The sequence below is a fragment of the Nilaparvata lugens genome, unplaced genomic scaffold, assembly GCF_014356525.2.
Source record: "Nilaparvata lugens isolate BPH unplaced genomic scaffold, ASM1435652v1 scaffold5625, whole genome shotgun sequence".
Lineage (NCBI taxonomy): Eukaryota > Metazoa > Arthropoda > Insecta > Hemiptera > Delphacidae > Nilaparvata > Nilaparvata lugens.
This window is the reverse complement of record NW_024091425.1, coordinates 1-21,245: the sequence shown is the minus strand read 5'-3', so window position 1 is coordinate 21,245 and position 21,245 is coordinate 1. Positions and strand designations below refer to the sequence as shown.

Genomic DNA, 21,245 nt, shown 5'->3' with positions numbered 1-21,245 from the left:
GTGTAGAAACATTAAAACATTGAAATCACTACCTTCACAGTAATTCTAAAAACTTAACATCCTTTTTGGGACACTATATAAACCAATAATCAAGTAAAGTGAGGAACTACTTACCAAGGAGTTGTGTCTTTCGGAAAGCTTTCTATGTGGTGACAGGCAGACATAAATGGCATTTTTATTTCTAAAAAGAAAAACGTATTAGTAGAAGAACGAGTTAAGTAGAAGAAGTAATAATTAAAAAGATTGAATGCATCATACTAGAGATTAATCTACTCTCAATCCACATGAAATTTATATTGATTTTTATTTCTAATGGTTGCATCCATTTTGCACGTATCGTATAGAGCACTAGCTGACTAAAGAGTGCAGCCTTACTTGTCTTAGCTATCATGGCCAACATATTCCCTGTTTTGATAAGCCTAAAAGTTTGGTCAGAATGGACTCCCTACTTTCAAATCAGTGAAGAGTGCGCAGGTGAATAGTGGAATAAGAGTGATGGTGTTATATAGCGGAAACTATGTCATTTTAAGTATTCATGTTCATCATGCAGTGTTAAGGTGAGCATCGAGGCTTTATTGTTGGAACGTTCTTTAAAAACAATGACAATGTGGTAGCGACGCAGATGCTTTTTGTAGGCGGTTTGGTTTGAATCTTCATGACAGTTCCTGATCTGGTCGAAAGGATCTGCACTTCCTAGAAAACAAGCTGGGCAACCTAAAAAAGGTGGGGTACCTGAAAATATCGCGGCAGTGGGGCGTCCATTAAACAATCCCTATCGCGCTCTGTGCGGAAACATCCAGCTCCACTTGGAATATCGTCAAGAAAAGCAAGGCGAATTTTACACTTCGATCTCCATTTACACCCTAAAAGATTATGGCTGTTTCAGACGACTGGTTAAAGCATACAGATGCTTGCAACGCACTCTTAACCTCTGTGCAACACGATACTATTCAGTGGTCTCGGATCAGTAAATACAGGAAGTACAGATCCAGTCGACCATACAGTAGGAAGCCATTCCTTAATGGCGTCGCATAGGTTCATCAGAAAGCCAGTCATGATGATTCAAACCAAACCACCTAAAAAAGGTTTAAAAGTTGCATTTTTCAGCGTTTTGCTTCCACGCTCATATCTTGAAAACAATGCATTCAACCGACATAACTAACTATTCAAAAATGAAGCTTGATACATTCTCTACATTTTTTGTTTAGTGAAATTTGTGATATTCCCAACAGTTCCCCAGATATTCGCTCTTGAAGGTGTGTAATTCTTAAAATAGCAGGTTTTTATCCAATGTTTTGCTCTTTCATGGGTCATAGCTCTCCAAAAATGCATCATAAAATGGGACTTTTGATATGTTCTCCTCCTAACTAGTTTCAACATAGCTGATAAGTCAAAAATGTTGTTTAAAACATTCCCTCCAAATTCCTTTGTCAATTGGTCTATTGTTACAAAAATGGATATTTCACACTCAACACTAAAGCTGCTGCAAAAGGTGTGAGAAATTTGTAAAAGTGTGAATTTATACATCAAATTGAGGAGAATTTAATGCTCTATAAGCTCATAATCAACATGGATTTTTCCCATCGATTTTTAGAAAGTTATAAATGCAAAAATAGAAAAAAATGGTGGCAAATGTGTTTTTTAATGTCACACCTTCAAGAGCGGATATCTCGAAAACTAGAGGAGATAAAAAAAAGTTGTAGAATGAATATTGTAGGAGATCATGTAAGCTTTAATTTGTTATATATGATAGTTATGGTAAGTCCTTAAGATACATATTTTGAGTTTTATGCGAGAAACCAAAAAATGGTAAATGGAAACCACATTTTTATACTGGGACAAAGTCACCATAATTTTAACCTAAAATGACTTTCTAAATGATCACTATTTATAACAATTAAAATATAATTAAACAAAAATAAATGTACTCGCCGATATTATAAGTCTTTTAGAAATGAGTTTTTAATAGGCTATAAGTTTTCAGACAACAAAATCACAAGATGAAGCAAGAAGCTAGATTTTATGTCGATAATTCAAGCATATACCGAGATTCGACAAGATATTGATTGTAAAACCTAGATAATGATCAAGGCTACGGATATAAATGTTAAACATCGATTTCAGATAACAGATATCGGAGATAAATGATTTGAATCTTTTTCCGCGATGTGGGTCAAAAGTCACCCCGGTCGACGAGTCACCCCGGTATTTTACAAAGGCGACTTTCTAGAAGTATCTTAAGCCTAGGTGATGAAAAATGATACAATATAAGTAGAGTTATAATAAATGAGGTTATGTAGAGTTCTTTTTTATTATTGTATTAACTTAATGATAAGTTAATAGGAAAAATATCAAATAAAAGAATCATTGCTATAGATTCACAAAAAAGCTTGTAGTGCACCCAATAAAACACAGAAAGCAAGACAGGATAAGGGGCTAAGCTATCTGTGATAATAGGAAAACAGTTACCGTACAGGAAAACTTTATTTTCTATATGAAAACATAGCAAATCAAGTATGGGTGCCTCAGTAGCCTACCTACCTTTACTTATTGCAAATAATAATTAATTTTATTAGATTATTGGAACACATCAACTTATATTTTATAGCTTTTATAAAGTTTCTAGTTTTTAATGTTCCCGAAGACCTGGCATTACTGGCAGGGCCGAAGAAGTTAAATCATAAAGAAGTAAAAAACCATTTCACAAAACTTAAGTAACTTACATCTAGTTTTAATAGGTTGATATTAAAAGAAAACTTACTTTGTAGGTTTTTGATATTTCATTAGCTTCATTAACTTGAGCCATTCGTTCTCCACAGAAAACTCAAAATATAGGTACGATATAGGCAGTAGTAGCCTAATGCTATTGTTATCTGAAAAATAGTTTCCAATTAGGCCTAGCATAAATTAAATAAATATAGGCTAAGTGAATTATCATTAGAATAAAACTAAATAGCCAAAATAAGTTAAATCAATAAAATATGGTATGCTACTCTAGTTTTAAGTTTGATGTTTTTAATTAAAAACATTGAAAATATAAAGTTGTCTTTCTTATTGTATTACTTTATGTGATACCCATGATTATAAAATAAAGTAATAAACAATGAAACAATGTTGATCAACCAATCTAATTGATTCACAGTGAAACTTGCTTATTGTTTCTAAATGTATTAGCAAATACTGTATGTACCTATGTAACTAAGTTAATGACCAACAACCTTGAAAAATAAACCTTAATGTTATCATGGATAAATAGCAACATAATATTTCAATAGGAAAATTCAAATCTAAATAATGAAATACTTACCAACATATAAGTCAGTTTCTTTCTTGTTATAATAAAGATTTTTATTAGGTATGCTACATATTGCTAGGTACTTCATTTTATAACTAATACCATAACCAACAGTAAAAACACGAATTAAAATTATAGTGGTTTATAAAATAATAGTCATGTACATATTATGCAAATTTTCGAAACTCTGTTATCTGTTTCAAACAAGACTGACGACTGTTGATGAATTTATTCTAGGTTAACTTATATAGTGAGGTCCACGTTAAATGGAGTGGATAAAGATAGAAGAATAGCGATGCCGATTCTCTGCATTAATTAATTATATTTCTACACTGTAAAAACATAATTGGCATCGTTGTGGACCTAGAAAAGGATAATACCACCGGCTTTGTCGAATGATAGACAAGGATAGCAAAACCAAAGTTGATCTAATAGTCATTATAACGTGGACCTCACTATAGAACCCTTCATATTTGTTTTGCGATAAATTTGTTTCATCACACATTTACACAGTCTCGCTAATAACGATCGATACTGTGAGTTCGATATATTTCCAATTCCACATACTTTCAATTCCACCAGCTGACAAGATATTTTGAGTTCCGCCGGCCTGCACGATATTCGGAGTTCCGCCTGTCAACATATTCGGATTTCCATATATTTCCAATTCCGGCCAGCTGCAAGATATTTTGAGTTCCAGATATTCCCAATTCAGGCGACCCGATGATAGCTACCAAGCACTATAATAACTGGAGCCAATCGTCCTTCTATTTGATGATGATATATTATCCAATTATGATCTATCATTGATTCAATATAATAATCAATATATTATCATTTTATTTAATAAATTGAGAGTACTTTTGAAAAATATAATAATAAAATATAACGGTTTTTATTTAATGATGTTGAAAACACTATAACTAAGTCAGCATATTGTCATTTCAAAGCAAAAACCTAACCCTTAACCACCCCTTTTACATTTAAAACATCAATAATCATAACTTTTGGTGGAAACCTCTAATCCCTTCCAGAATATTGCAATTTCAAAGCAAAATCCTAACCCCTGACCTATCTTTCCACCTTTGAAACATCAAAAAGCATAATTCCACCTGGACCCTAGCCCTTTCTAGCATATTGCAATTTTAAAGCAAAAACCTAACCTAACCTTATGGAACATTATTAAATATAACCCAAAAAAACCTAACCCCTAACCCTTTCACATTTAATAATTCAGATTCCAAAGCAAAATCCTAACACCCTAACCTATCCTTTCACCTTTGAAACATCAAAAAACATAACTCTACCTGGACCCTAGCCCCTTCCAGCATATTGCAATTTCAAAGCCAAAACCTAACCTATCCTAATAAAACATTATTAAATATAACCTACATAAAACCTGACCCCGGACCCTTTCACATTTAATACTTTAGATTTATTTGTCATCTTCAGAACAAAACATATAACATGACTGTGGTTCATTTCATGAAAATGTTCACAAACATGTGGTTCAGAGCAAAATCTCAACTCCCTAACCTATCCTTTCACCTTTGAAACATCAAAAAACATAAACTCTACCTAGACCCTAGCCCCTTCTAACATATTGCAATTTCAATGCAAAAGCCTAACCTATTCTAATAAAACATAATAAATATAACCTTAATAAAACCCAACCCCCAACCCTTTTACATTTAATACTTAAGATTTATTCGTCATCTTTAGAGCAAAACATAAACATGTGGTTCATTTTCTAGAGCTAAACATATCCATTTTATGATGCGCAAGTCAAATCTTGCCGACACACAATCAGCTGGTATAGTGAGGTCCACGTTGTGATGGAAGTGTAGGAAGATTGGAGAAAAGGGTTGCCAGATCTCAGCCTTGCGACCAAAACAGCTGATACTGATATATCTGATGAATTCAACTGTTCATAATATTTGAAAATAGTTAATCATATTTCATTTTGTCAAATATATTTCTTTAAGATGTGATAATAAATTTTCATGATTGGGATGGAATATTTTGTCAATTAGTTGAATTTCTACATTGTTGATAAACGATGTGGCAACATCGCAATGCGTGAAAGAGATAGCGCCATCTGCTTTGTTGAACGATACACAAGGATAGCAATACCATTGCAAATCACACACTACCATTATAACGTGGACCTCACTATAGATACTCAAAAAATACTTTTGAATAACTATGTGATAACTGTGACTGTTGCTGGCCGTTACTCTGTTTCTGGGACAAAGAGAAGCTGCTTTAGTATGAATATACAATAGGCCGTGTCTATTCTATAACTGGTCTAAGGTTTCTATCAAAATCAAAAGCCAACCCACCACTTGACACTACTTTTGTTTATTTTGTTTTTTCTTTTTCATTATCTCTGTGCACTGTTTACTCAAGTATTTTCCAATACCATCAAAAATCTTGAACGTTTTAAGCATTAGTCCTATTATTAATTCAGTTGAGTGTTGCACTGCGGCATTTGAGCATTTGAGGTATCCTAACTTGTTTTTGGTACTGAATCAGACCGGTGAGTTATAACCTAAACATCTTCAATCTACATTACCTGCTCCAATGCTATAATTACATACTCTTTAAAATTAATTTAGGCCTACATATCTATACAGATTTTTATATATTCTATCTATAAGATTTGTATCTAATCTATTAGGCCTATAATCTATATTTATATTGATCGAACCCAGCGAGTTCTACTAGAGATGTCGTTTTCCGTTTGTCTGTTTCAACGATGTCTTTTGGTTGGTTTTTTAATTTGGATTTTCTTTCAATAATAATCCTATTATAGTTATTAAGCCAGCTATTTCTGTATATATATATGGTTATTTTTATAATAATTGTTAATCAACTGAAATTGATTAGTTGTGACTTGAAAACAGACACCTGGGCTCTATGTTTCATAAGGAAATACAAGCTAATATAATTATTAAGCTGCGTTTACACCAAAGTTATTAACAAAATGTCAATTACTTAATCCTTATAAATTCTATTAGATTAAACATAACTTTTCATACACATGATGAACATGTTTGTCAAGTTCCGCTCAATCTAATAGGATTAAGTTATTAACATTTTCTTAATAACTTTTGTGTAAACCCATCTTTAGTAATTCCCCACTTTGATAACTAACTGACTACATAAATATTTTTATTTTGTATTTAACATGCAATAGGGCTAGGCCCCACCCCTGAGCCAGCCAGGTCACTTAATTGACTCACTCCTCAGTCCTTTTTGAGGCTATAACAGGATACTATTGAAAGTGCTTAAGAAAAAAAAATGTAGTGACTTATCATGACGCTGAATGCTTATTTGTGTTTTGTGAGTTTATCACACAGACTGTCGCTTAATATGCGCCAACATAAGATTCAGCTGCTTGTCTTAAATTTGATTTTGTCTTATTCACTCATACAAATACAATAGCCTATAGATTTCTATTGATTTAGATGTAATAACAAGTTGCGAATTTCAAAATCAGTTGTTGAAAGGATGCATTGTCTGCTGATAATACATATATAAAGTTCTCCTTGGGTAACATTATATGAGTGGAATCTCGCTATAGTGAGGTCCACGTTATAATGGTACCTAGTAGAAAAATATAGAGAACATCGTTGCCGATTTTCTGCCTTCCCACTGGCTTCTGTAAAATATTTATCTTTGGAAAGGTGGTTGAAGCAGTCATCAAGCCTCAACTTAGGAAGTTCTTTGAGATAAATCAACTTTTCTCAAGTATGCAGTTCGGTTATCGCAAGGGAGGTCAACTGTTGACGCAGTAATTCGAGTGGCTGAGCGAATTGGTTCAGTGTTCGAGGATGGTGAGTCCCTGGCACTGACCTTATGAGATTTGAGCAGAGCCTTTGACTGTGTTGACCACCATAAAATCAGCAAAAAGCTTCGTTATTATGAGGTTTTGGACTCTGCTCTAAACATCTTGGAGTCATATCTAGAGCTGGGAGAACACAGGTGGTGCATTGGGAGGAGCTGCTTCCTGTCCACTCCCTGTGAATTTTGGTATACCTAAAAGTTCAATACTGGGGCCAATCCTGTTTATCATAATGATCAATTACCTGGACAACAATGGTTCAACTTTCCTCTTTGCTGACAATACATTGCTGACCTTCAGCAGGTGTTGGAGATGTCAGCAGAGCATCTGCAGTCTTCAACTTCATGGTTTCAGGTTAATCGGTTCCAACTGAATGTGAGTAAGACGCAAAATCTTCTGCAGCTTGTCGCGAAGTCTGCCTCATGATCAGGAACCGGTGAAGCTGCTGGGCTTTGTATTGGATTCGAAACTCAGCTGGGCTAGCCACATCCAGCAGGTGACTAGGAGACTGTCCCGAATCTCTTTCCTGTTGCTCAAGCTGAGGGGACAGGTGACGGAGGCATATCTGGTCATGGTATATCATGCACTTTTCCACTACCATATCTCCTATGGTAAACTCATATGGGGTCATTCAGCCAAGGTTGTGAACATACTGAACTTCAAAAACTGGCTGCTAGGATTATAACTTCAAGCGAACATCTTGCTAATTGCAAGCCAATTTTTGTTAGGCTAGGCATCCTGACACTAGTCAGCCACTTCATTCTTCTTTGCCTCATGTATATCAAGAAGAATCAACAACATTTGTTGACTCGGACTGATGTACATCACCATAACACCAGGCATCGAGTGCTGTTGACTTAACCAGAGATCGCGGGTATGCTACAGGAGTGTAGCTCTCCGCTACTTCAACAATCTACCTGTAGGAGTGAAGCAGTTGGATACCAGCAAGTTCGAATGGGTTGTGACCGGTTTTTTGAGAGCCAGGGCTTTTTTTGATGTCCAGAAATTTTTAAACGATGACCTGTGTCAAATATTATCTGGCTAATTTGCCAGTTAGTCAAAGAGCCTTAGATATAGAGGACTTACTCTATAGAACTATATTTCTCCTAGACTGACCATTATTGTAGTGCAGGTATAGTACAGTTAAATTTATTATAATTGACTTTTCAATATTATCAGTAAGGATTCTTGTTCAATCTATTACAGTAACTAATAACTTGGGATTGACTTGGTGTTTTCTATTTTCTCTTTCAACAGCTCTAATTAGAAATGTCTGGATATAAGCTGACGTACTTTCCTGTCACCGCGCTGGGAGAACCAATTAGATGGATGATGTCTTACCTGGATATCAAATTCGAGGATTACAGATTTGAAAGGGAGCAATGGCCTTCAATAAAGCCAAGTAAGTAAAAACACTTAATTTTTCACTTTTTTATCTAATTATTAATCAAATACTGTTCTTGTACCTTGTGCATTCTTTTTTATAGATTATTTTTTGGAGTAGAATTAATGTATTAACCAATATATTGAAGTTGACCCGTTATTTTAAAAATCTAAAGATCAAGGAAAAGTTGAATTGAACAGTATTCAAATGTACAAGAAAGTTGAATGGAAATTTCTGAAATTAAAGAAGAGTGCAGTTAAACTCATTAGCGTCGTTGAATTTAAATTTTGGAATTATTTTACAACTAAACTGAATATTTACAGTGATAACACACAGATTAATTACCATATTGGATTTTTTTTTTGGTTATTTTAGATATTGAAGTGAATTTTCTACATGAATCTGGTAGCCTAAATTCAAAATATGAATATTGGGAAACCTGCTTTCTTCAACTTCCATTCATTGCTATAATGTGTAATTTCATTGTTAGGTTATAATGCGTAATTTTATTTTTTTTTAAATATATAAAAGTAAGTTATAGAAGTTGAAAAACAAATTGATGAAAATAAGTTGTTATTTTTTAAAACTCTTTGTTTTCTGGAATAATTTTGAATGTAGAAAGAACACACAAAATCACTCTGAACACAAAAATGTGAGATAAGCTTATCTTGAAGTTCTGCTGCTCTGCTACTGCACCCTTGAGTCAATTAACAGCATGTCGCGTAGTTTTATAATTCATTTCAAACAAGCAAGAGGTATATACATTATAAATTAATTAATCAGACTTCAAATTAATATTATTAGAAAAGGTGAACAAAATTGTAATTTATAGCATCGATGGCATTCCCAGAACTTCAAATTATCTTGGTGACCAGATTTCCAAATAACATTCATTAATTTGACACTTTTGAGAGTTTGAATCTACCAGTCAGAGCAGTCAAATTAAGAAATTTTGAGTCATCTATAACCATTTTTATCCTTCCAGCTTATTTCAATTGAGTTTGGCTTTTCAGGTTCGAAAGAATGCTTTCTTCGAGAATAATATTGCACGCATATAATTGCACCATCAGCTACAATAAGGCCCAAAAATATTGTATAATGACAAAATAAAAGCCAGTATCAGTGATATTTTTCTACAACTTAGCATGCTGATGTAAAGTTATGTTTATTTCTGAGCTGTCAAAGTTCCATGAGATCTTTCATCGCTCAGTAGAATAGCTGTAATTGTTTTTATCTCTAGTCACATTTCATATCAGTGGGAATTGCATAATCAGTTTGTTACATAAGAATTTCATGTAACTTGTCCAGTTAGTCTATTCTGTTTCAAAATACAGTGGAAAGTTTTACGAGTCGAGCAACGACTGAAACTGAATATGATAACGACAAGTCATTTTCCATTCTGAATAATAATTTAGATAAAAATATCTGGTAATCTACTGCTGCTAACAAATTGATCATGTTTTTGTAAACTGATTTAGTATATAAATAAAAATTCGGGGGAGAAACAGTTTTGGGCTGTGCCTGTTGGTCCTCCCTCAAGTATTCTGATGAATAGGCTACTTATTATTAATAATAGTTATTGTGTATCGTGATCTATAAATGAATGAATAAATAAATGAAAATGAATCTTGTTTATTCTTATGAACCTTCATGAATGGTAAGAAAAAGAGTATTTATTGAATAAAATTGCATAAATTGAGTTAGTTCAATATCAAATCAAGTTTTAAAATAGCAGCAAATGGAGAGAAATAAATAAATAAATACATTTAATGCTAAAAAGTTATTTCATTGCTCCTACGGTGATATTAAGTTATTTTAACTATTTTTTTGATTATTGAATTTTTTATAATGAATAGGTCCTTTTTGGCATTCACTGTAGTTGTTAACAATATCACAACTATGCTCAAATTGATATACTCTTGTCAATAATACAATAATAACCATTGAAAATTTTTATTGTAATCCATGGTTGGAAATTCGCTTGGACATAATGGGATGGATTTTGGTTTGAAAAGAGTGTTTATATTGTTTGAACTCTCAAGATCAAATCCTAATATTTGCCTCTTTTATAAGTATCTTTACCAAGTTATCAATTTCAACATGCTCTGCTGAATCCTCAAAATCTCTGACCACCCTATTTTGACTGAATCAATTTGCCTTCATGAATTCATTCTGCGCTTGAATTCTTATATGCCGAAAACTTATCTGATTAATATTGTTTGAATGTTTGTTGTGAAGCAACTCCATTTGGACAAGTGCCTGTCTTGGAAATCGATGGAAAGTCAGTGTGGCAATCAGTTGCCATTTCCAGATACTTTGGAAAGAAGGCTGATCTCGCTGGAAAGGATGAATGGGAAAGTTTGATGATTGACGTAATAGTGGATACCTTCACAGATTTCCGCTTAGGTAAGTTTATGTTGATCGATTCATTCCTATTATAATTAAATATGAGTAAAATATTTCCAGAGATAAGAGAGAGAAAAGAAAGTCTCCGATTGGTTAATCTTTGATTGAAAGTTAAAATAATTTTCTGACTGAAAGTTGGATTGAATTTTACTCGAAAATGATCAATTCCTTGCATTGTATACGATTCAATGTGATCCATCTTTTAGAGACCTAATGGTACTGTACTTCCGTTACTGATGGAAAATACACTAGCATTTGGGAATATTTCAAACTTGTATTACCCTGTTCCCACTGAATTATGCTCTCACTCTACGAATAGTCGTCTCGGTGGAGAGGGAACATAATTTCGTGGAAAAGTTTAAATGTATCATTTTCCGCCGTGCATTATGCTGAAGTGGTTTATTGATAATTAGTGAAGTGAAATATGTACATGTTTATTGAGAATATTAGTGAGATAATCCTAGTGTAGTGACAAGTTTCAAATCATAATTGGATTAATAATTTTAGAGATGGAGAATGCCATCATATTTTTGTAGCTGAATGACCGAGTCCCTAATTATTAATTTGTATTAGTTAAACGAGTAAAGTTCGCGCTATCTTCATAAACTGAAAGACCGAATTATGAAATTTATCTAAATTTGTAACATGATTTTACATTTGATTTGTTTTGTTTAAATTTCAAGTAGCCTAGCTTACTGATTCACTCAATTCTGATCTCAGTCTGATTCACTCATTTATTCACTCAATAAAATTTAAAAGTTAGGTACATAGAAAGCAAAAGTTTGTTGTTTATGAAGTCCCATGACTCGCCCTATAGTATTTAGAGATCTTCTACCCCCATCAGGGGCGGTTACAAAACTGGTGGCAAAGCGGTGGTGTAGACTGCAAGAATGTCTATCGAATCATTTGGCTTTGAGCTGTTGGAATTCCACATGCTCAGATAAGATATAGGATGTTTTAAATTGGTTGATTAACTGAGTCACAAACTATCTGGGACAAAAATCACGTTAAGAAAAGTATTTATATTCAGAGTATGAGCCGATTTATAAACTTATGTATTAAGAGAATTTGATAGAAATGAGCTATATGTTTGAAAAAAAATTTCAATCTTAAGTTGTGTACAGCCTTTAACGCCACAAACACGCAAATTTCATCAGCTGATGCTAAGCTTATTAAATATGTATTCTACTGTCTCGCGTGTTCGTGGCGCTCAAGTCTGTACGCAGCTTAATAAAATATAATTGAAAATTGTGTGAAAAGTTATATAGGCTGAGTAGCAGCGTACAGTAAATGGTAATGGAGTATTTAATTACAAATCAAGAAATATTGCCATGAGTCCATTCTTTTTATAGTCATAAGGTGCGTACAGAGATATACGCGCCTCCAACACGCTCCGCGCACACTCCGCACTCGCTCTGCAATCGCTCCACGCACGCTCCGCAATCGCTCCGATCATGAACGTTGCGGGAGATGTTAGCTCTTCTCGCGTTCCACTCTTGCTCCCCGGTCGATCATCAATCGATCTGCTCAAGTGACGTTCGATTGCGGAGCAGAGCGAAAGTCTGTATGCACCTTAAAATTCCATCTCTATCCCAGTGAGAAGTGAATTTTGACAAACTTTAGTATTTATGGTTTGTATAAAATAAGTTGAGACTTGGTCCTTCAAACCGAAGAAATTACAGCGTTCCCAAACTGTGTAATACTGAAAATGTCTCAAAAATTTCCAATTTAACCACAGAATTGCTCATAGAATATCATCCCTGATATTCCAGTAGTGCTGAAAAAGTTTTGGGGTTGAAGGATGTAAAGGAGAATACATTTTTTGTCAAAATTGAAAACTTGAAAATGGTTTATTGTTTGAAAAATTGAAAATTCGTTTATCTTCTGAATATCACTCCTCTCAGAATCTTTCTATTGGTGTCTAGATCATTTTTATCCGACCCATGGTTATTTTTTAATCTTCTATACTTATAAAATTCTTATCTCACTGACTCACTCACTGATCACGATTTCTGGAAAACTACTGGATGGATTGCAACAAAACTTGGAATATAGCTTCCTTATAAGTCCTAGGTGCTCACTAAGAATTTTTCGGCGATATTTCAACTCTAAGGGTGGGTTTTAAGGGTTTAAAGTTCGTCTTTTAGCATGTATATTCTTATCCCAATCTCTTAATTATTATTGGAATGTCCATATCATAATAATGTTACTATAGAACTATAATCTAGAGAGAGTACCTCTTCGAAACAGTTGTTAACTGCAACTAAATTAATAATTTTGTCAGGTTGGCATTAAGTTGAGTTGACTTTATTAGGTTGGCACCAAGTTGAAGAACTAATTAAAATGCATTTATCGAGAACAAATTGAGCTTCAATCAGAGCTAATGTAAGTATGGGAGTATAGATAATTTTAATTTTTCATAAAACAAACTTTTATGGCGGGAGTTGCTTTTATCAATTGATCCTCTTCTATCAAGACTAATTTGTTTGTATATCCGACAGATCGCGAAAACTGCTTAAAATATTTCGATGAAATTTTAATAATTCAATATGATATATAGAGGGTATTTTTAAAACTTCAGAAGTGTCCGTTGTGGAATATGTTTGCAAAGAATGAGGAATTCGGCCAAAATTTAACTTGGGCGAAAGAAAGGGGTTATTTATTAAAGCGGCCAATAGCTGTTGTTGCTTTTGCTAATGTAAAAATATATTCTACTAGCCGTCAGGCTCGCTTCGCTCGCCATATCGTCTAGCCAGGGGGCTCCGCCCCCTGGACCCCAGACTGGATCGTCCAAGATGAGATCAGCAGTCTCGCTTCGCTGCCTGCATTTTCATTGGGCATTGTTATCATATGTTAGGACAATCCAGTCGGGGGTCCAGACTAAACGGCTGGTTAAACGGATATGGCGAGCGAAGCGAGCCTGACTGCTAGTAATATAATATTCCCAGGATTGAAGTAGCAGTGCCCAATCAATTTTTTCCGCGATAAATGCATTTAAATCTTCAACTGGTGCCAACCTAACAAAGTCAACTCAACTTAATGCCAACCTGACAAAATTATTAATTTAGTTGCCAGTTAACAACTGTTTCGAAGAGGTACTTATCTAGATTATAGTTCTATAGTAACATATGATATGGAAATTTCAATTATAATTGAGAGATTGGGGGAAGAAGAATATACATGCTAAAAGACGAACTTTGAACCCTTAAAAACATCCCTTAGAGTTAAAATATTGCCAAAAGATTCCTTAGTGCGCCTCTAAGGGCCAACTTAACATACCTACCAAATTTGAACGTTTTTGGTCCGGTAGATTTTTAGTTATGCGAGTGAGTGAGTGAGTGAGTGAGTGAGTCAGTCAGTGAGTGAGTGCCATTTCGCTTTTATATATATAGATAGAAGTAAGGCGCTTTTCCCATGAATCAATTATTCCCAAACATTGATTGTTTTACCAAAGAAAATAGAAGGTAGATTTCGATAAAAATATTGGAGAATATGCATATTTGTTGATATTCACTTGAAACTGCAGTATTCCTCATTAATAGCATCAATGCTCCCCATTCAAACAATGCTGACACATTGATGTGAATCTTACTATTATTTGGTTACTTCAGCTCAGATGAAGATAATAACTTAATGTTGATGATCGCTTCTGTTTCAATTTCATGTTTGACATTTTTACTTTTCATGCCAGTTGTTGAAACATCTCAGAGAGTACTAGGGGATCGAAGGAAGGAAAAGAATAGGAGTTGGTTTGATGAGGAGTGTCGAGAGGCTACAAGGAAGAAGAATGAAGCATACAGGTGCTACAACAACGGACCAGCACGAGACACGCAGTAGAAAGATACAGAGAATTGAGGAAGAAGGAAAAAAAGCTGCACAGAAGGAAGAAAAGAAGCGCCGAAGCACAAAACTTGAAGAGATGGAAAAATTCCAGGAGCAAAATGAGATGAGGAAGTTCTACAGCTTTGTAAGTGATCAGCGTAGAGGATTCACCCCTAGAGTAATGATATGCAAAGGGAAGGATGGAGCAATGATTGCAGAAAGATCGCAGGCACTGGATAGATGGAGAGAGTATTTTATAGAAATACTTGATAAGAATTCTCAGTTGAATACAGAAGTGATAGTGGAAGTGATGCATGGGGATGAGATGGAGGAAGACCCACCCACGCTGGAGGAAGTGGAGAACACTCAATAAAGAAATTGAGGAATAATAACGCTCCAGGCCTAGATGGGCTAGCTGCAGAATTGTTTAAGCTTGGTGGTAACACTCTCAAAGAAGAGTTGCATAGATTAGTATGCAAGATATGGAGCAGTGAGGAAATGCCAGATGATTGGACCAAAGGTGTAATAGTTCCAATGCACAAGAAAGGAGATAGACTGAATTGTGAGAGCTACAGGGGTATTACACTAGTGAATATAGGTTATAAAATCTTTTCAAATATCCTATATGGAAAATTGACAGTGTATACAGATAGAGAGGTAGGAGGGTATCAAGCTGGATTTCGAGAAGGGTGCTCCACTATAGACCAAATATATGTGCTCCGGCAAATCCTGGAAAAGACACTTGAATTCGATATTAAAACCCACCACATTTTTATAGACTTTAAGGCAGCTTACGATAGTATCATTAGGAGTAAATTGTATGAGGCTATGGTGGAGATGAATATGCCAAGGAAGCTTGTGAGACTGGTGCAGATGACAATGAAGAAGGTGGTATGTTATGTAAGGATTGGAAAGTAGCTTATCGGAGCCCTTTCAAGTGGAAAATGGTGTAAGGCAGGGGGATGCCCTTCATGTTTGCTTTTCAACCTTTCTCTAGAAAAAGTAATCAGGGACTCGCGAATTAATACTAGAGGATCACTATACAATAGACTGACTCAGATATTAGCGTATGCAGATGATGTGGACATCGTATGTAGATCGCCAGCAGCTATGAAGGACGCCTACACGCGGTTGGAGGAAGCTGCAAAAAAGATCGGTCTGGTAGTAAATGAGAATAAATCCAAAGTTATGGTGGCCTCCAACTCTGGAGAAGGGCGAGAGCATGGCCAAAGCATAGAGATCCAGGGGAGAAACTTCGAAATCGTAGAAGAGTTTGTATAGGGCCTACCTGGGATCTTCTATAAACTCCAGAAACGATTCAAGTAAAGAAGTAAGGCGAAGGGTTATGCTAGTCAATATATGCTATTACGCGCTATCAACTCTGTTGAAAAAACGTACTCTCAGTAGTAAGACCAAGCTGCTGCTATACAGAACAATCATCATGCCTGTCTTACTGTATGGTAGTGAAACATGGCAATACGGTGGCGGATGAAAGAATGTTGGGCGTATTTGAGAGAAAGATCCTCAGAAGAGTGTTTGGAGGCATACAGGAAGCAGGAGTCTGGCGTAGGAGGCATAATGACGAACTTTATAGGCTGTACCAGTATGCAGATATAGCCACTATGATGCGAGTTCGCAGGCTGAGGTGGGCAGGACACCTGGTACGAGCTGACGATGCCTACCCCCCAAAGATGGCAATGGAAGGGAAAATATATGGCCGGCGAAGGAAAGGGCGACCCAGAACAAATGGATAGACGTAGTGAATAAGGATGCAGCAGTAATTGGGGTGCGAAGATGGAAAAGTGCAACGGTGGACAGAGATGTTTGGAGGCGGAAATTGAGGGAGGCTGTGACCCGCGCTGGGTTGTAATGCCAAATAAGAAGAAGAAGAAGAAGATGCCAGTTGTTATGCTATACTATTAAACGAGCAATTTCTGTTTATATGTTTAGATGTTTATATATCTGTATGTGTGACCGGATCTCGAAAACGGCACTAACGATTTTCACGAAATTTGGAACATAGTAGGTTTATGATATAAAAATTCGATTGCACTGAGTCTCAACTCTGGGATAACTCGCTGAAGGACATTAAAAGGATAATATGTCCTTGGAAAAACAGCTGGAATTTTTGTCGTCTCTTGATACCGTAATGGAAGTGAGTGAGCGAGTGTATGTGTGGGTTATTCCTCAGCTCATCTCAAGAGAATAATTTATAATCCAGCAAGAAAAAATTATTTTTGTTTATTTATCTCTTTTTGGAAAACATGTTTACTTCAGAAAGTCCTAAGTAGTAAATAGATGCTGTCAGTGTAGACTGGCTTCTCCACACTTCTGTGTAATCACTTGTCAGCTGATTTATGATGAATAATTCTATAGTCTGATTTTTACTCTAATATTGTCGTATGAAGGAGGCTCCTTTTTCCTTTTATGTTATCCTTGAAATGCAAAATTTCCAAAAACCTTGTATATACGTCGACGCGCAATTAAAAAAGGAACATAGGTACCTGTCAAATTTCATGAAAATCTATTACCGCGTTTCGCCGTAAATGCGCAACATATAAACATTGAGAGAAATGCTAAACCGTCGACTTGAATCTTGGACCTCACTTCGCTCGGTCAACAAATATTGTAGCAAACATATTAATCATTCTAAATCGAATTCATAGTATATCTATTTATAATTGATGATGTGTTTGTTTTTTGAAGTGTGAATAAATTGTTATTTTGATGAGTGATAGTAGCTTAACCTGGATTTTGATTTGGACTATAGTATAAATTTGAAAAGGGACAGTTTTGGGCATAAGCCTGTTGTGCCTCCTCATATAACTGTAAAAATAATTATTGTACAACTGAAAAATTAATAAATAAATATAATCTATAATTCAATCTTTCGTTAGAAATGTTCTATGCATTTACACTCCAGAGCGAAGCTCGGTCCCCCGTTATTTATTATGTGAAATAAGCTCTCATTGAATGAAATCATAAGCATTGAAGTCAATTATACCAAGAAAGCAATTTATTTCTGTTTGAATATGTGTGTTTGTGGATATGTATGTATATTGGATGGATCTCGAAAACGGCTCTAACGATTTTGATTGAATCAAGAATATAGTGGATTCGCGACAAAAAAAAAAACATTATTTTGAAACAGGTCTCAACTCTGGGAAATGTCGCTGAAGTTCCTTGAGAAAGGATTATTGGTCCCTCAAGTAGCAGCTTATCAGAAAAAAGTTTTCCATAATCTGTTGAAAACGTAAGAGAGTGTGAGCAAATGAAAAAGATTAATTATAATAGCTGTAATTGAGTTACCAAATTTGGAAACCTTATTTTAAAACATTGCAGTATTCATGGAACATCTGGAAAAATAGGTTCAGAAAGTGACCGGATGATAGCAAAATAAATTTAAAATCGATCTCTCCAAACATATGTTAGTTGAATGTAATGTTCGTGAGTTGATAGAAATGCGACTAATTTCTTCAGCTTCTGTTGTATTGGTTCCTCTGATGCTCTATGTTTGTACGCAGCCATAGCCTTGAGAGAGCCAGTTGCACAATCTGTTAATTCCTAATCCGGACTAAATACCACGAGAGCCAATCAGAGAAGCTTCTATTGAAAAAAACTCTGCTCTGATTAATTGTCATGGAATTTTATCATGATTGAAATTGAACAGGCTTTTGTGCTACTGGGCCTGATATTTTCATGTTTCAAAATCAGCTAAAAACTAAATCGAAATAAAAACATAATATTCCATCACCTGCTTCTATTTCCTTTCATGATGTCATTACATGACACAAGACAAACCTATTGATATTGATAGATCACTAGTAAATACCAAAGTTGTCAATTTTGATAGAAATTAAATTGAGTTACGTATTAATTTACATCCAAATTTTCATCACTAAGCTTTTGGTTTGAAGCTAAGATCAAAGAAAGAAATCATAGAATGGTAGTCAGTAATCAAAGTGATTGAATAAACTCTATTCATATTTATGCAATTTCACATTTAAATAATCCCACTTTAATATTTATGATAGTAGGCTAAAGTTTAGGACATGAGAAATCAGCCACAATAAATGTTACTCTAACTATTATGAATGGACTCTTATGTATATGAATGGACTTCCATGGAAGAAAGAATCAGTGGATTGGCTGCTTTGACACTTCTGGATAAGTGAGACGAAAATTAAGTGATAGGCTATGCCAAAAATTCCAGAATAAGCAAGAGATCTATGGATACCAGAGTCAACTAATTCAAATGAACTCAATTTGGAATTTAATTTTCAATTGCATCAAACAAAAGCAAATATAACCTGATCACTGCTAATTTGATAACTGTCAACGGGAAATATTAATTGCCAATGAATCAAGGTCGACTCTTGAGCCCCGCCCAATATTCTACAAAATTTGCTGCAATTATTCTACTATTCTACAGAGCACTTCCAACACACATTAATTATTCAAATGATTTGACTTAATAATTTTCATGCCAAGTTGTGGCCTAATCTCAAAAACGATTATAACAATTTTGGTAGAAAATTTAGATTATAAATATTTCACAAAAATAATCTTATCTATAAATTCCCGTAGCGAAGCACGGGTGCCCTGCTAGTTATGAATATGTTCGTCAATGTTGGGACATTTCGAGCATAAAACATGACATTTTCGACATGCTAAAAACTTTTTGTTTCAAAAGACAAGTGGGTGGTGAAAGCGAGAAACTTTCTCAGAAAAAATTGAAATTATTTTTCCAATTGCTAAAAGTAACAATTTTATCCTTTTTATCCTTCAACCCTGAAACATTCTCAGCACTACTGGGATATCTGGGATGATATTCTTCAAACAATTCTGTGGTTAAATTAGATATTCCAGAATGTTGCAATTCTACACAGTTTGGCAACGCTGTAATTTCTTCGGCTGGAGGGCCAAGTCTCAACTCATTCTATATAGACTATAGAGATCTTGTACACCCATCAGGGGTGGTTATACACACATATCATTGTCTTGTACAGAGTATTCAAAGAATCGTGTACTCGTATTGATAAATAGTGCAGAGAATCAATCTCTTCAATAACCAGAACACTTTTGACTAAGGAATCAAGAATCTGTATTTCCCAAATGATTATTTTACTCCAATTTGAGGAAGCTATTTTAGTTTGAACAAATACAGTCCATTATGAAGGTTGTAAGAAAAATTATAAACATTTATAATATTCCACATTGAATTTTCAATAGATTACTTTTAATTTCATTCGCAAGGCACTCTAGGTTCAACAAATCCTACCTATATTATGTTCTACCTAATAAAAAACTAAATCCTACCTATATTACTAATCTAACATCACTTGGTCAACACGCTTTGGACTGCCTGGACGGCATCGTTTTATCTTAAGGAATATGTCATTTACATCACATTGTACCCTTTTTTACAATCTTATTTTTCAACTCTATGAGAAAAACTTTCCAGCTTATCTAGAATTTCCTCACACTTGAAATTTCTATCTTATTCTACTGTACTGTATGTAAATATTCTGCTATTTATAACTATTTATTAACTACTATCAGCTGGCGCACAAGTTTCATCTTATGCTAGTCGTGCCAAAATCAATAGTTAATACTTGTATTTAAATTTGACATTTTGCAAATTTTTGCACATTATTGTTCCATATTTTACGTTCTATTGAGATAATAATGATTAAGCAATAATATTTTCATGCATTTATTTATACTTAACTGTATTTTGTATACCTGATTATAAATTTATAGCAAATAATTGAATTTGAAATTTTAAAATGAATAGTCAATACTCATTTTTACTTTCCTTGCCCTATTACCATAGGTACCATGAGATATCGTGTACACAGACGCACATACACTCATACACACACACACACACACACTCACAGCCCAATACCCAAAAACCACTTTTTTGGACTAAGGGGACCTTGAAACGTATAGAAATTTAGAAATTGGGGTACCTTAATTTTTTTCGGAAAGCAATACTTTCCTTACCTATGGTAATAGGACAAGTATTGCTATGGTAAGTATTCCTATGGTAAGGAAAGTATTGCTTTCCAAAAAAATTCAAGGTACCCTAATTTCATGTTTTCTATACGTTTCATTACTTTCCTTGTCCTATTACCATAGGTAAGGAAAGTATTGCTTTCCGAAAAAAATTAAGGTACCCCAATTTCTAAATTTCTATACGTTTCAAGGTCCCCTTAGTCCAAAAAAGTGGTTTTTGGGTATTGGGCTGTGAGTGTGTGTGTGTATGAGTGTATGTGCGTCTGTGTACACGATATCTCATCTCCCAATTAACGGAATGACTTGAAATTTGGAACGTAAGGTCCTTACAATATAAGGATCGGACACGAACAATCTCGATCAAATGCGATTCAAGATGGCGAAAATGTTGTCAAAAACAGGGTTTTTCGCGATTTTCTCGAAAACGGCTCCAACGATTTGATTAAAGTTATACCTGAAATAGTCATCGA

General features: G+C 34.7%; 1 protein-coding gene and 1 long non-coding RNA gene across 2 annotated transcripts; one reads left to right on the top strand and one right to left on the bottom strand.

Moving 5' to 3' along the window:
* Nucleotides 1-8: 8 nt before the first annotated feature.
* LOC111045949 lies at nucleotides 9-3,356 on the bottom strand. The gene is made up of 3 exons (XR_005573898.1): nucleotides 3,308-3,356; nucleotides 2,762-2,873; nucleotides 9-181 (listed from the first exon to the last, which is right to left on the bottom strand). It is a non-coding gene; the product is annotated as an uncharacterized LOC111045949 (long non-coding RNA).
* A 2,222-nt stretch (nucleotides 3,357-5,578) lies between these two features.
* LOC120356046 (glutathione S-transferase-like) lies at nucleotides 5,579-10,982 on the top strand. Its single transcript, XM_039444831.1, has 3 exons — nucleotides 5,579-5,834; nucleotides 8,400-8,544; nucleotides 10,765-10,982. The coding sequence occupies exons 2-3, from the start codon at nucleotides 8,412-8,414 to the stop codon at nucleotides 10,965-10,967; spliced, it is 336 nt and encodes a 111-aa protein (XP_039300765.1). The 5' UTR covers nucleotides 5,579-5,834; nucleotides 8,400-8,411; the 3' UTR covers nucleotides 10,968-10,982.
* The last annotated feature ends 10,263 nt before the right edge of the window (nucleotides 10,983-21,245 follow it).